General features: G+C 40.0%; 1 protein-coding gene across 2 annotated transcripts in view; it reads left to right on the forward strand.

Annotated features, from left to right (window-relative positions):
- The window catches only part of rasa2 (RAS p21 protein activator 2), a 46213-nt gene that overhangs the window by 23132 nt on the left and 9914 nt on the right, over positions 1 to 13167 (forward strand). For both annotated transcript variants that reach the window (XM_072694556.1, XM_072694557.1), the window contains 11 exons: positions 401 to 484; positions 1989 to 2061; positions 3286 to 3362; positions 5016 to 5117; positions 7025 to 7178; positions 8445 to 8593; positions 9276 to 9390; positions 9507 to 9581; positions 10569 to 10692; positions 11687 to 11793; positions 11982 to 12068. In XM_072694556.1, the coding sequence (XP_072550657.1) occupies positions 401 to 484; positions 1989 to 2061; positions 3286 to 3362; positions 5016 to 5117; positions 7025 to 7178; positions 8445 to 8593; positions 9276 to 9390; positions 9507 to 9581; positions 10569 to 10692; positions 11687 to 11793; positions 11982 to 12068 (1147 nt within the window). The remainder of the gene's footprint in view (positions 1 to 400; positions 485 to 1988; positions 2062 to 3285; positions 3363 to 5015; positions 5118 to 7024; positions 7179 to 8444; positions 8594 to 9275; positions 9391 to 9506; positions 9582 to 10568; positions 10693 to 11686; positions 11794 to 11981; positions 12069 to 13167) is intronic.

Here is a 13167-nt window from a genome sequence, read left to right on the forward strand (position 1 = left end):
TTCAGTGTTCTTTCTTTTATACCTCTTAGACCTGTAACTCAAGCTTGGGCTTATGCAAATGTAGCACTGGTTTGTCAAGCCAATAAAACAGTGAATTGAACTGAATTGTCTTTCTCTCTGTCTGTCTTTCTGTCTCTCTTTCCTGTCTGTACATGGAGTATTTAAACAGAAGTTTGGTGTTTGAATGATGATTGGTGATTAATCTCACCAGAGCTGAACTGATGCTGCTTAATATTTCAGTCTATCAATAAATCTAAGTTCTGCTTAAATTATGTACACAATCATCTCAAATATCAATTCCAGATCAGGGCCTCCTTATTAATAACAATGATGACGAGACGTGTGTGTGTGTGTGTGTGTGTGTGTGTGTGTGTGTGTGTGTGTGTGTGTGTATGTCCAGAATAATCGAGTGCCAGGGCTTACCTTTGATAAGCGGACAGAACTGTGACTCTTTCGCAACAGTCACACTCATCGGACCTTCCAGGTAAACACACGCACACACTCTAACTCACCACAACGCACACACTTTACAGGCTTAAAGAATGGGAACTGCTGTGGTGATCAGTGTTATGATCAGAATCTGAACTGATCATAGTTTGAATCATGTTGCTGTGTGGATCATCTCCTTCAGCTCCACTTCTGTAGAACATCTTGTTTTGGGGCGAAGCATTTATTTCCTTCTTCTGATACATCATTATACAGCCCTGATATTTTGTGCCGACATAAATTTTATATCAGTGTTGCATTCAATGATTTGACCTGTACACATCTCTCACACATACACACACACACACACATCTCTCTTTCTTTCTCTCTCCTTCACACACTCTACCTCCATGTTTACGGTTATGACAGAAAGAGACTTTCCATAACAAAGAGTGTAAATGTAGGGAGTGCTGACGCAGCCGCTGTGTTTATGGAAAATGTGACGGAGGTTTTTATGTAAAGTTTGCGGATGGGAATGTAAACCTATGTAAAGGAAGTGGGGTAAAACAAGCCGGGGGGGGGGGGGGGGGATTCCACAACTCAGTAAGCCAGGCTTTTTGAGGCAATCCTTCATTTTTCTCAATTTCGGTTCCACAAAAGAGGCTAAACTTAAGCCCCAGTCAGGTACTGTAGCAGTTTGGACAAATCTGTTCTGTGCCATCCTAAAGCTGAGGCATATCTCAGCTTTATCACTTCTGTTGGACGTCATAGGCTCGCCATTTTAAACAGCTTATTAATAAACCTGCAGTGTAACTGAGTAGATTCTAAATTGTCCAAACTGCTAACTGAGTAGATTCTAAATTAGAATGACAGTATATTAAAAAGTATGGTATATAAGTATGGTATATAAAATAAATAAATAAATAAATAAATATGATAAGTAAGAGGACAAGGGATCAACAAAACATGAAAACGTAGAACCCTCAGTGAGCAATTAAATTAATTAAATCAATAAGAATTAATTACATTTTAATTATTAATTATGTTTTTCATATTCAAAAACATTCAAAAATGTCAACATTTAAATGCAAATGTATGTATGCTTGATATTGAATTGAATTGGGCTTGATACCTCTCTATAGCTCACATAAACACTCCAGTTTTAAAGAATTTGAATTTTGTAGCAATTATTTGATTCAGGTTTTAAGAGGTTAAAAACTTTCATGTAATATGGACAAAGTGTATCAATTTAAATGTCATTGTTTGCAAAACAGTAATTAATAGTGTGTGGCAGTAGTTTTTGTACAGTGTGAGAGCTGAGCATTGGAGGACAGTAGAGCTATAAGACATGAGCCTCAATTCCTATAAGTGGGAACTGATTTTGTTAGTGGGACGCAATGAGCTTAGGGTGAAGTATTGGGCTAACTTAAGCGAGGCTCAGTCAATTAAGTGTGGCTTTTACGTGGAATAGCCCCCCGAATGAGGGAAGAGCTCTCTGTTAAAGAGGTATAGATCACACATTTTACTGCTTTATTAATATTTCTCTCTCTCTCTTTCTGCAGGTCTGATCAGAGGAAGACGAAAGTGAAAAAGAAAACCAGCGAGCCTCACTTTGAAGAAACTTTTTACTTTGAGGTAAACTCAGGGTTGCAAGCAGTGAATGAATTATTTGCACACCTAAAGCCCATTTCACACATGACCATACACCAGAGAGTTTAAGGGGCCGCTATCATGAAATGTCTTTTTACTGAAGAAAAAAAAAAACACTGTCTACTTTCCCCACTCACTCTTCAACTTTCCTCAGTCCCCCAGTCCTGCAGTCCAGATAAGGAACCTAATTTGCACAAACCTGTTCAGAATTCACAGATTTTTTTTTTATGTCACTAAAACCAAGTAAGTTACGTACACTATATGGACAAAAGTAGAGTGCTAGATCTTGGCGCATTGCTGTAAGGATTTGATTGCATTCAGTGATGAGCGTTAGTTTGGTTAGAATATTAGATGATCGCCACCCCACTCCATCCCCAACTCCCCAAGTCATTCAGAATCTCTTTATTTCACCAAGTATGTTACACATACAAGGAATTTGTCTTGGTGAGAGCAACACGTATGACAAGTAACAAAAACACAGAACACAGATTATTTGCAGTATTAAACTAAAGGAAAATTACACTAAACAATAAATAGGATAGGGGATAAATTAAAAAAGTAAAAAGTACTAAAAGTAACAAGAGTTGAAGAAGCTGAGGGATGTGAAACAGATTTAGTAGAAAAATATTATATATAGAAAGTTACAGATGACCTGAAAGAAATGCTGGAGAAACATCATTCCAGAGAACACAGTGCCACTGCTCTACAGCTCACTGCTGTGGGCTTGATACCTCTCTAGCCCATGCATAGTGCCAATAGCTTTATGTTTACCTGCTTATTTTGTGTTGGCAATACTTATTGTGTTGGCAGTACTTCTCAACAGGAATTAGACAAGCTGTGCATTTGAACGTCTATGTCAGCAATGGGTGCAACCTAAAGCAGCTGAATGCATTCATTAGAAGAGGTGTCCAAAAACATTTGGACATATAGTGTATCTCTACCTATTCAGCCATCCATAGTATAGCCCCCCCTTCTCCGGTCTGGGTAAGTGGGTAATAGTGGTGATGGTGTATCTCACTGAATCTGTTCTGTATGAATAGTGTAATATCAGGGTGAACAATGTAGCTTCTGTGGTTCTAGCTGCTGCAGGTGCATGCCAAAGCTGACTGTATGTGTGTTTACTGCCATGGATGGGTTAAATGCAGAGGATAAATTCTGATGTACTGCTGTGACATCAAGTTTTACTGCTGTACTGTTTCCATTTTCCAGGTGTCCAGGTCCAGCAGCTATGCCAAGAAATCCCACTTTCAGGTGGAGGAAGAGGACATTGAGAAACTGGAGATCAAGTAAGTTCATTTTCTCAAATATATTGTTTCTGATCTGAGAGTGCTATGGTTCCTCCACTGACTTCATGCAGTAAATTGTGGTAAAATCTAAAAATGAAATAAAAAATTATTAAACAAAAATAATAATAAATACAGAAGAAAGGAAATACAGAATATTATTCCTTGGGGATTAACAGGGTCAATAAAAATAGCCAACCAGTGTGTTCATCCAAAGCCACTGTACAAGATTCCATTCAGCTCTAATGAGTGTTCTGCCTCAGTGTATACCCACAATACATACAGTTAATGAGTTTCATTAATATTTACCATAATGAGGGACTGTTAGGCCTGTCCCAGTATCCTTTTTGTTGGACGCTAAACTGTCCCAAAAATAATTGCAATAAACAATATTATTGTCATTGTATACATTCTCTCATTATGCCTAATGAGCATATGAACACCTCATTGTATCACAACCCCTACATATAGAGTGTTATGAATATTCACGCTAAACACAGACTGTAGCTCCACTTCAGTGTATATCACAATACCTACATTTAGAGTGTGGTTTCATTTACAGTGGTATTTGTCTGATCCTAAAGCATTCTACTGAAGTGCACAGGTAAGAACAGGTGTGGCCATCATAGAATGTCAGAGCCTGACCGATATATCAGATGCCTGATGTTGTCCGGCACTAAGGTCCATTAAAGGACTGACGCTCAGTTCCGCATCCGATTAAATGACAGAAGCCATTAAAAAATTGCACAATGTCTGGGATGCTTTGCCCCTTAATGCTACAGTATTTACATTATGTAAACGATTCACTGAAAGATAAAATTTGAATATTCTCACTGAACTTTAGAACCTGGAGTTTCTGCAGTCTAAAGAACTGACGATCGTATCGGTCAATGGCTGTAGAAAACATGGACGGGAATGTCTCTCAAAAGTGAAACAACCAGAGGTCTCACGCCTACTGGGTGGTTGCAAATGCATTATTAATAAAATAAAATCAAGGTGTAACACTTATGAATTAAAAGGGTTGACAGCCTGTGCTGGAAGTTTTGGCTTAATTTCTATAGATCAGAATGGAATGGAACCACGGCGTCCATGTTTTTACAGTTATTGGTATCAGTCCTCAGTCAATATCAGAACGGTGAATCAGTACCGGTCATTTAATATTCATATCGGTCAGGTGTGTGTGTGTGAGTGTGTGTATTTTTGTTTGGGTCTTTTTTTGTTGCTGTGTTTGTTTGTTTGTTTGTTTTTTTGCTGTGTGCCTGTGTTCTCTGCAAGGCTTTTGCATTTCTCCACAGCACCCCCAATCAGCAAGGAAAGTGACCATAGTGTGAGTGTGAGTGTGAGTGTGTGTGTGTGTGTGTGTGTGTGTGTGTGTGTGTGAGAGATTTGATTATAAAATAATTCTTTGTGTATCTGTATGTTATTGTCTGTTGTGCACATTGTGATTTTCTTATGTTGACTGGATTTCGGTTCTTAAAGAACACGAAACCCCACCCTTCAACAAAGACACAGGGGTGTGGCCAAAATAACAGAAATATTCACTCACTCTCCAACTTATTAGAAAAAAACTCCCTTGATTGATTACTGGCAGAATCCATATCTTACTGAACTTCTCTAGATCCAAATACAATTAACCCCCCTCTCTCTCTCTTTCAGGGTGGAGTTGTGGAATAATGGGAATCTGGCTCAGGATGTTTTTCTGGGAGAAACCCGAGTGTCACTGAAGATCTTGAGAAATGACCACGTACACAAAGCATGGTGAGAAGACACACACACACAGGCTGTCCATGCTGACCGTTCATGAGCAGATGAAGAAGAGCAATAATAAGCGTAGTGCTATGTGGGTCAGGCCGGGCTGGTGGTGGGTGTGGAGCTGCTGGTCAGCCTGAGTGATTAATCCCTGCAGAACGGCTCTGAGTGGTTTCTGATGTGACTAATGTTCAGAAAAACAACACTGCAAAAAAAGACTCATCCAGGTCCTGGAGCTACAAGTCTAATGCAGCTAACAAGCTGTAGGGCTGTATACCCCACCAATTAGCACAGGAGCCATAAGGCCAACATAGCTAACAAGTAATATGGAGGAACTGATTTAACCAGTTTACAACTTAGCCTGCTAAATGTATTCTTTTTGAACATATTTCCAACCACAGAGAACCCCACTGAACTGAACTGAGTCTTAGGGTTTAGTGTTGGTGTGTTTAGGGTTAGGCTGAAGTTAGGCTGAGGTTAGAGTTAGTAAAATAAGATTATGGTTAGGTTGAAGTTAGGCTGAGGATAGAGTTAGGAGGATACGATTTAGGGTTAAGCTGAAGTTAGGCTGAGGTTAGAGTTAGTAAAATAAGGTTTAGAGTTAAGCTGAAGTTAGGCTGAGGTTAGAGTTAGGAGGATAAGGTTTAGGGTTAAGCTGAAGTTAGGCTGAGGTTAGAGTTAGGAGGATAAGGTTTATGGTCAGGTTGAAGTTAAGCTGAGGTTAGAGTTAATAAAATAAGATTAAGGTCAGGTTGAAGTTAGGCTGAGGTTAGAGTTAGGAGGATAAGGTTTAGGGTTAGGCTGAGGTTAGAGTTAAGAGGATAAGGTTTAGGGTTAGGCTGAGGTTAGAGTTAGGAGGATAATGTTTAGGGTTAGGTTTGTGTTAGGGCTAGTAAGAATAAAGTTTAGGGTAAGGTTAGGTTTAGGTTAGGGATATATTAATATGGTTTAGGGTTAGGCTGAGGTTAAAGCAAGTAGGAGTAAGGTTTAGCGTCAGGTTGAAGTTAGACTAAGGTTACAGTTTGGAGGATAAGGTTTTGGGTTAAGATGAAGTTAGACTGATAGAATTAGTAGGCTAAAGTTTAGGGATAGTTTTAGGTTAGGGCTAGTAAGAATAAAGTTTAGTGTTAGGTTTAGGTTAGGGATATATTGATATGGTTTAGGGTTTGGGTGAAGTTAGGCTGAGGTTAAGGCAAGTAGCAGTAAGGTTTAGGTTAGGGTTAGTAGGACTTTGATTAGGTTTGGGTGCAGTGTTACTTGACTACAATAAAACAGAATTACATGGTGGTCTTAAAACTGGTATTATAAAACAAAAATATGTGTGTGTGTGTGTAGGGGGGTGTTTGTGTTTTGGGGCTGCTGCTTCCGCTGTCTCGTGTTCCCTCTGTCCTCAGACTGCTTTGAACACACAGCCCTGCTGGTAGTGTTGTGTAAACAATGCGAGAGTGTGTGTGTATGTATGTGTGAGTGAGTGAGTGAGTGTGTGAGATGAGCAAACTTGTTGATAATGATCTCTGTGTTTTGAATAAGGGCATTGAGTCGAGTGTGTGGGTGGGTAAGCTTTTGCATGGAACTGAGAGACAGAAAGTCTCTCTCACACATACACACACACACACACCTGTAAAAGTATGAAGAAGGAGGTGGAGGTAAGTACTCTTGAGTGCCTGGTGGTCTGTGGGGGAAAAGGAGCCTTGTCCTATTTCTCCTATTATAAAAAAGTGGCATTCAGACTACTGAGGGCCAATTGGCTGGCATTCTGTCACATTCTTTTATATTGGCTAATATTGTTTATAATTGTATTTATAATGACAGAACAGGGCAATCATTCTGGAGAAAAAAAATATAAATAATCAAAAATGCTCATTGTGTGTGTGTGTGTGTGTGTGTGTGTGTGTGTGTGTGTGTGTGTGTGTTAGGTATCTCCTGCAGCCACGGGGGAACGGTACTAAGCCGAAGCCTGATGATCTAGGTTCTCTGAGGCTGAATGTGACCTACACTGAGGACAACGTTCTCCCAGCCATCTGCTACATTCCTCTGCGGAACCTGCTGCTCAAATCACCTGATGTTCAGGTACCACAGCGCCACCTTTTAGGCTGGAGTGCACGCACACACACAGGCACACATCACTGACTTGGTTTGGTTCACACAGCGCTTTCTCTCTGTTGATACTGTTTTCTGGAGTGAGTGCCGCTAGAGGTGCGGCGGCAGGTGAGTGTGGGGTCATGTCTTCTCAGAATGGGCAGACTGGGGCCCAGGCAGAGGAGCTGGAGTTGCCCACCATGTCTGGGCCTGGCCCTCAGCCTGAGCCACCTGGAGTACCCAGCACCAGCACTGCTTTACTCAGTGAGTCTTGAGGTGGAGCTTTTGCAGGGAGCTGCTGAGAAGAATCAGTCATTTTACAGTCTACAAGAAGTGAACGTTTTTTTAATGAAACGTACAGGAAACAGTTGAATGTTTATTTCTTACCATATGTGAGGTCAGCACATCTCGACTCTCTGCAAGAACTCACTGGCGCAGTTAGGCACGTTCACACTGGTCGGTCCCCTGTTATTGGTTACATGTGTGCAGTACTGTCTGTATTGACAAAGTCACTGTCATTTTTAAAGAATTGGAGACTGTCTTGGAGATGTCTGTGGTGGTGGTGCACAGTAATCAATCCCATTTCTGTCTGAGACCTTGAACCTGTATGAGAAAACCTCTTTAGGCAGGGTCAACTGGGACAGTAGTGAAGCTTTATGGTCTGGCCAGGGGCAGGTAGAAGGCCTCCCTTCTTTTCTTGGGAATCTAAGGTGGATCACAGAAGGGTTGAAGCTGCTGGGTGTTTTTCTTGGCGCAGATGATTTCCAGAAACAGAATTGGATAGTATAGTGGAGAGGGTGTGCACTAAATTGTCTCGCTGGAAATGGGATTTTCCAGACTCATCCTTTTTCCAACTAGCTGATCTAGTAGAGGAGGTGCAGAGACTGTTGGTAATTGTAAGTTGTGGTCAGGCCAACACTGGTACCGATCTGCTGCCCTGTAACTCCCAGTTCAAGAGGGAGAGCAAGGGGTGGAAAGGAAAATTGTGAGGGAGAAGGCTGGAATTAGATTGAGGTGTTTGTTGGATCAGCTTGTGGTGGAGGTTCAAAGATTATTACCAGCGGATTATTACCATGAAACTGGTTGTTGATTTTCTAATCCCTCTTTTTTATCATCTGATAACTTTGTAATTTAATGAGGTAATACTGTGGTTTAAGAGTATTTTTCTTTGATTTACTTGTTTGTTACAATAAATGAGCTTAAAAATGTCTCTCTCTCTCTCTCTCTCTCTCTCTCTCCGTCTTTCTCGCACTGTAGCCGGTGTCTGCGTCGGTGGCTCATATTCTGGGTGATGTGTGTAGAGATAGGTATGAGGCGTCTCTACCAGTGGTTCGCCTGCTGCTGCATCACAACAGACTGCTGCCCTTTCTTACCGCCATCTCTGCCCTAGAGCTGGAAAACACACAGTGAGTTCTAAATTCCTTCAGCACTGCTGAATATTAAAAGTCTGTTCAGTGCTGAATTTCAGCGTCAGCGGGCCCATCAGCATTAGTATGTTCCTACTACTCTGCTGATAGTAAATTGCAGTGTGTGTGCATGTTATTACCATCAGTGCTTCATTATTCTTGTTCATCAGTGTATCATTATGCTTCTAAAACTTCCTAAAGAAAATGTTAGGTGATTACAGCTTTTCAGTGTTGCTGTGATATAGGTGTTGGTTGCTAAGGTGTTGCCATGGTATAGGTTTTTGTTGCTAAGGGGTTAGATAGAGAGTTGTAGAGGATAGATAAATAAATAGATAGATAGATACATAGATGCCTAGATAGAGTTGTAGTGCTTAGTTACAGAAATGTAAAGAGATAGATACATTTTACTTACTTAACTAAAAGTATTTATGGGTTGAGTAATTGGCGATCCAAATTGGGGAGGAAATGGGCAAAAATGTATAATTTATCATTTTTATGTTATTGATTCTTGCTCCTGTAAGAATAATAGAAGAAGCAGAAGAAGCCAACAATGCTAAGAAGATAAGCAATATATATAAAAAATTAATAATGGCAATAATAATTAAATAGTAATAATAATAATAGTGTAATAACCTTTTTTGAAAGAACAAGGACTGACCCTCTTTCCTCTGCCCCCTCTCAGAGAGGCTAACACCATATTCCGTGGGAATTCTCTGGCCACTCGGTGCATCGATGACATGATGAAGATGGTGGGGCGGAGCTACCTGACCATCACACTTAAAACTGTACTGGACGAGGTAATGATGTCAACTGGAACCTCCGAACTCTTCTTTACAGCCCTTCAATTTAATCTGCGCTGTGAAACATTCCATCTGGAATAGAATCAGTCAACTCAACCCTTCTATTTCTGCAGATCTGTGAGTCCAACAAGACCTGTGAGATTGATCCCATTAAACTGAAGGAGGGGGACAATGTGGAGGTCAATAAGGTGAGATGTGCGTTCTGGTGGTACATTTATCATGAGAACAGTGTGAGAGCTGGCTTTACTGTGTTGCTGTGGTAACAGGGAATGTTCGAGCTAGTGATGCAGCATGACTCACCGTGTTTAACAGCAAGTGAGCACTGTAATACGTTGCACAACCTTCTGAAAAAGCTGATTCTGAGTGTCCAGTCAGCCAACAGCCCTGGACCACAGCCTTTAGGCTCCAAGCGCTGGTTGTATTGTGGGTGGGTCCAAAATAGTGGTGGACCACACTTGGTGTCAACAGCTTTACTGCGATTGTGTTTGTTGTGCTAAATGCCATAGTGGAGTCCTACACTCAATACAATTAAGATTAATTACCATGTTTTACAGTTTATGAGGAGCAAAGTCAGGTTTTATTTGTCATATACATAACTAGCAGTACACTAGCAGTGAAATGCTTTGATAACTGTAGCATGTTATCGTCTGCAGCCCCTGTCACAGGGTTCTACAGCCACTCTGTTGAAACTCTGACCCCAGTTTCCATCCATTGGGTTGTTTTTGCTCTTTTATTCCCCCTTTTTTACACCATAGCTTACAGACTTGTATTCTGTCATGCCTTGCGTTGTAGGCAGCCGTGCAAGTTTTTAGAGCAGCACGGATTATGTTTGGGAAATGTTGTGACGCTCCCTTTGTTTCCCAGAGAACCCCACAACCGAATCCACAAACACATTGATGTCATCCAGTTTTGCAGAGCGACTACTGATTGGTCCAAACAGCATTAAGTCCTGTATTGAGTGTCATTGCAAAAGTGGTTAATCTATGCAATATGGTGCCTATTGTTCATATCCCCACAAAGTTTACTGTGATTCCAGACTTTACCCAGTTTTAAGTTGAGTTTGGACCCCATAAATTGTCACTTGCGACTATATTTATTTTATTCTGTTATTATATATTTCTTTAATCATTATTTAATTGCTTTCTGTGTGTATTTTGTGTGTGTTGTGTTCTCAGGAGAACCTGCAGATCTATGTTCAGAAGGTTTTCTCCTCCATTACACAGTCCAGTGCCAGCTGTCCCCCCCTCATGTGTGATGTGTTCAGGGCTCTGCGGCGGCTGGCGTCCGACCGGTTCCCTGGTGAGAGAAAAAACAGCCTGTAGTAACGAACTGAGCACAGAGACTCCATTTCTCTCTGGCTCGAATCCCCAAATCACAACAACACAATGACCAGTAACTATAACAGCCTGCAGTGATATTTAAAAACTCTAAGAGGAGCCAGAGACAGGCAGCGACCATAAGGGACTCTGTAGTGAGAAAAGCTACAAATATATAATATTTTCTGTTTTATTTAGACACTAGATGGCGCTCCTGAGCAAGAGCAGAAAGAGCCTGGTTATATGAAGGTTTTGTGCAAAAAACCTTTTGTCAGCCAATCAGCACTCAGTAGACAGAATACCAATCAGCACTTATTTCGAAAGGAGGGGTCTGTTTGAGTAACATCTCTGTTCACATTACCAAGCTGAAGAGTCTAATTCAATGCCTTAATGTGACATATATGATTTTTAAGGACTTTGTGGATGTGCCAAATCAGATTTTTTTCCAGTCAGATTTGAGTCACTTTCATATTTGGTCATAGATTGAATACATATCCAGTTTGTTGGCATGCAACATGTATGTGAACGCTTGGATCTAATTTCATGAGTCTTTTTGCCTGTGTGCGTGCGTTTAGTGCTGTCGTCATCAGCCAGCACCGGTGTGCCGAATTCCAACTCCCCGCCAGAATTCCACTCCCTGTGCATTTGTTTTACAACAAACAGAACATTGCTTATATGAGTTTATTGAGCTGGGTCACATACCCTTTTCATTATGGTGACTAAACTAATTAAAGCAGGTATTGTAAAAGTGCACTTAGGGTTGAAATCTGAAGACAATGTGCATAAACGTATCAGTGTGTGTATGCGTGCTGTTTCAGGGACAGATTCATTCATATTATTTACAGATACAGGTCACTTACATTTATGAATGTGAACCATCCAGAACGTTGCTGAAGTCACATAACCAGTTTAGCCTGCAGTGATGTGTCTCCACCACCAGGAGGAGCCAGACACTCACGCTTGCTGTGTCTCTGTAGGTGACCCTCATGTCCAGTATTCAGCGGTCAGCAGCTTTGTGTTTTTGAGGTTCTTCGCTGTGGCGGTTCTCTCACCTCACACTTTCCAGCTTCGTCCACACCATCCGGTGAGTGTTTACACACACACAGGCACTCACGCACAAACACACACACTCGTCATCTAGTGTGTGTTCCCTATAATGTATTCATAAACATTTTTCAATTGTTTGTAGTTGTATGTGTGGTATCATCACGGTGTCTTACACTCTCTCTATATATTGATCTCTATACTGCTCTCTTTTGCTCTTTGTCTCAGGACCCAGAAGTCTGTCGCACTCTGACACTTATCTCAAAAACCATCCAGACATTGGGCAGCTGGAGCAGTCTGTCTAAAAACAAACTGGTAAACTTGTGCGCATGCACACACACACACATTTGGGGTACAAAAGAACAGTCAGTCTCAATTGAACAGTCACTGGATCAGTGATTCAAGTTAGTATATTCCTTCAGTGTGACATGAACTATATTTAACAATACTTAAGGAAATGTTTTTCTACAAATTCTGGACAAAATGTCTGTCATCACAGTGATTTGATTAAATACAATGTTAAGGGCTCATAGGTATATTCTGCCATATATACATATATGATATTTTAAAAATAACTTTAAGAATGAAATATGTTTAAGTTTTACATATTATGTTTAGTACTGTCATTAAGGACAGGAATATTTTAATTATAAGATCACCATAGGTTTACCATTTTAGTTATTTTTACATTTGAAACTATTCTGATTTCTTTGTGTTTCTTTAAATAATACAGCCTCACAACAAAGATGTACTGCTAATAAACACTGTATTGTTAGTATAAAGGTTATACAATGAGACATTCTAAACTGATTATTGTGTTTGGTAGCAATTTATTTTTATAAATTACTTTTAGACAGTCTAATTATACTGTATGTAATAAAACCTGCAGTTGATCAGTGTTTATTAAGCACTAACAACATCCTGAATATGCTTAGAAAAGCATATTGTGTATCACAATAACATAATTTATCACAAAGAAATAATCTAGTCTGATCATTCAGTGTTCTTTTATTTTAAGAAATTGGCAGTTTTTTTCCATGTTTCTCAACTGCTGACATCTGTTTAAAACGATTGGATTACTTTTCTTAAGTGTTGATTAGGCAGAAAGGTAAAATGTACTCATATAAATAATATGAATAATATGTGTTGTGACAGATGTAGAGTAATAATGGTAATTGTGGGATAATGATGAGTGATGATGTAGACTACTGGGTATTTATTTATTTATTTATTTATTTATTTTTCTGACACAATGTAAAGAATAACTGCCATATTCACATTATAATAAAAAGTAAACAATAAAAGGTTTTAAAGTTACAGCGACAGTATATATGGCGCTTCTACTGAGTCAGTTAGGTCTTAGGTTAGGTGTCAGGTGTTCACATACAGCTGTATTATCTCCTTAGAAAAGCAC

Source organism: Salminus brasiliensis, chromosome 13 (assembly GCF_030463535.1).
Source record: "Salminus brasiliensis chromosome 13, fSalBra1.hap2, whole genome shotgun sequence".
Lineage (NCBI taxonomy): Eukaryota > Metazoa > Chordata > Actinopteri > Characiformes > Bryconidae > Salminus > Salminus brasiliensis.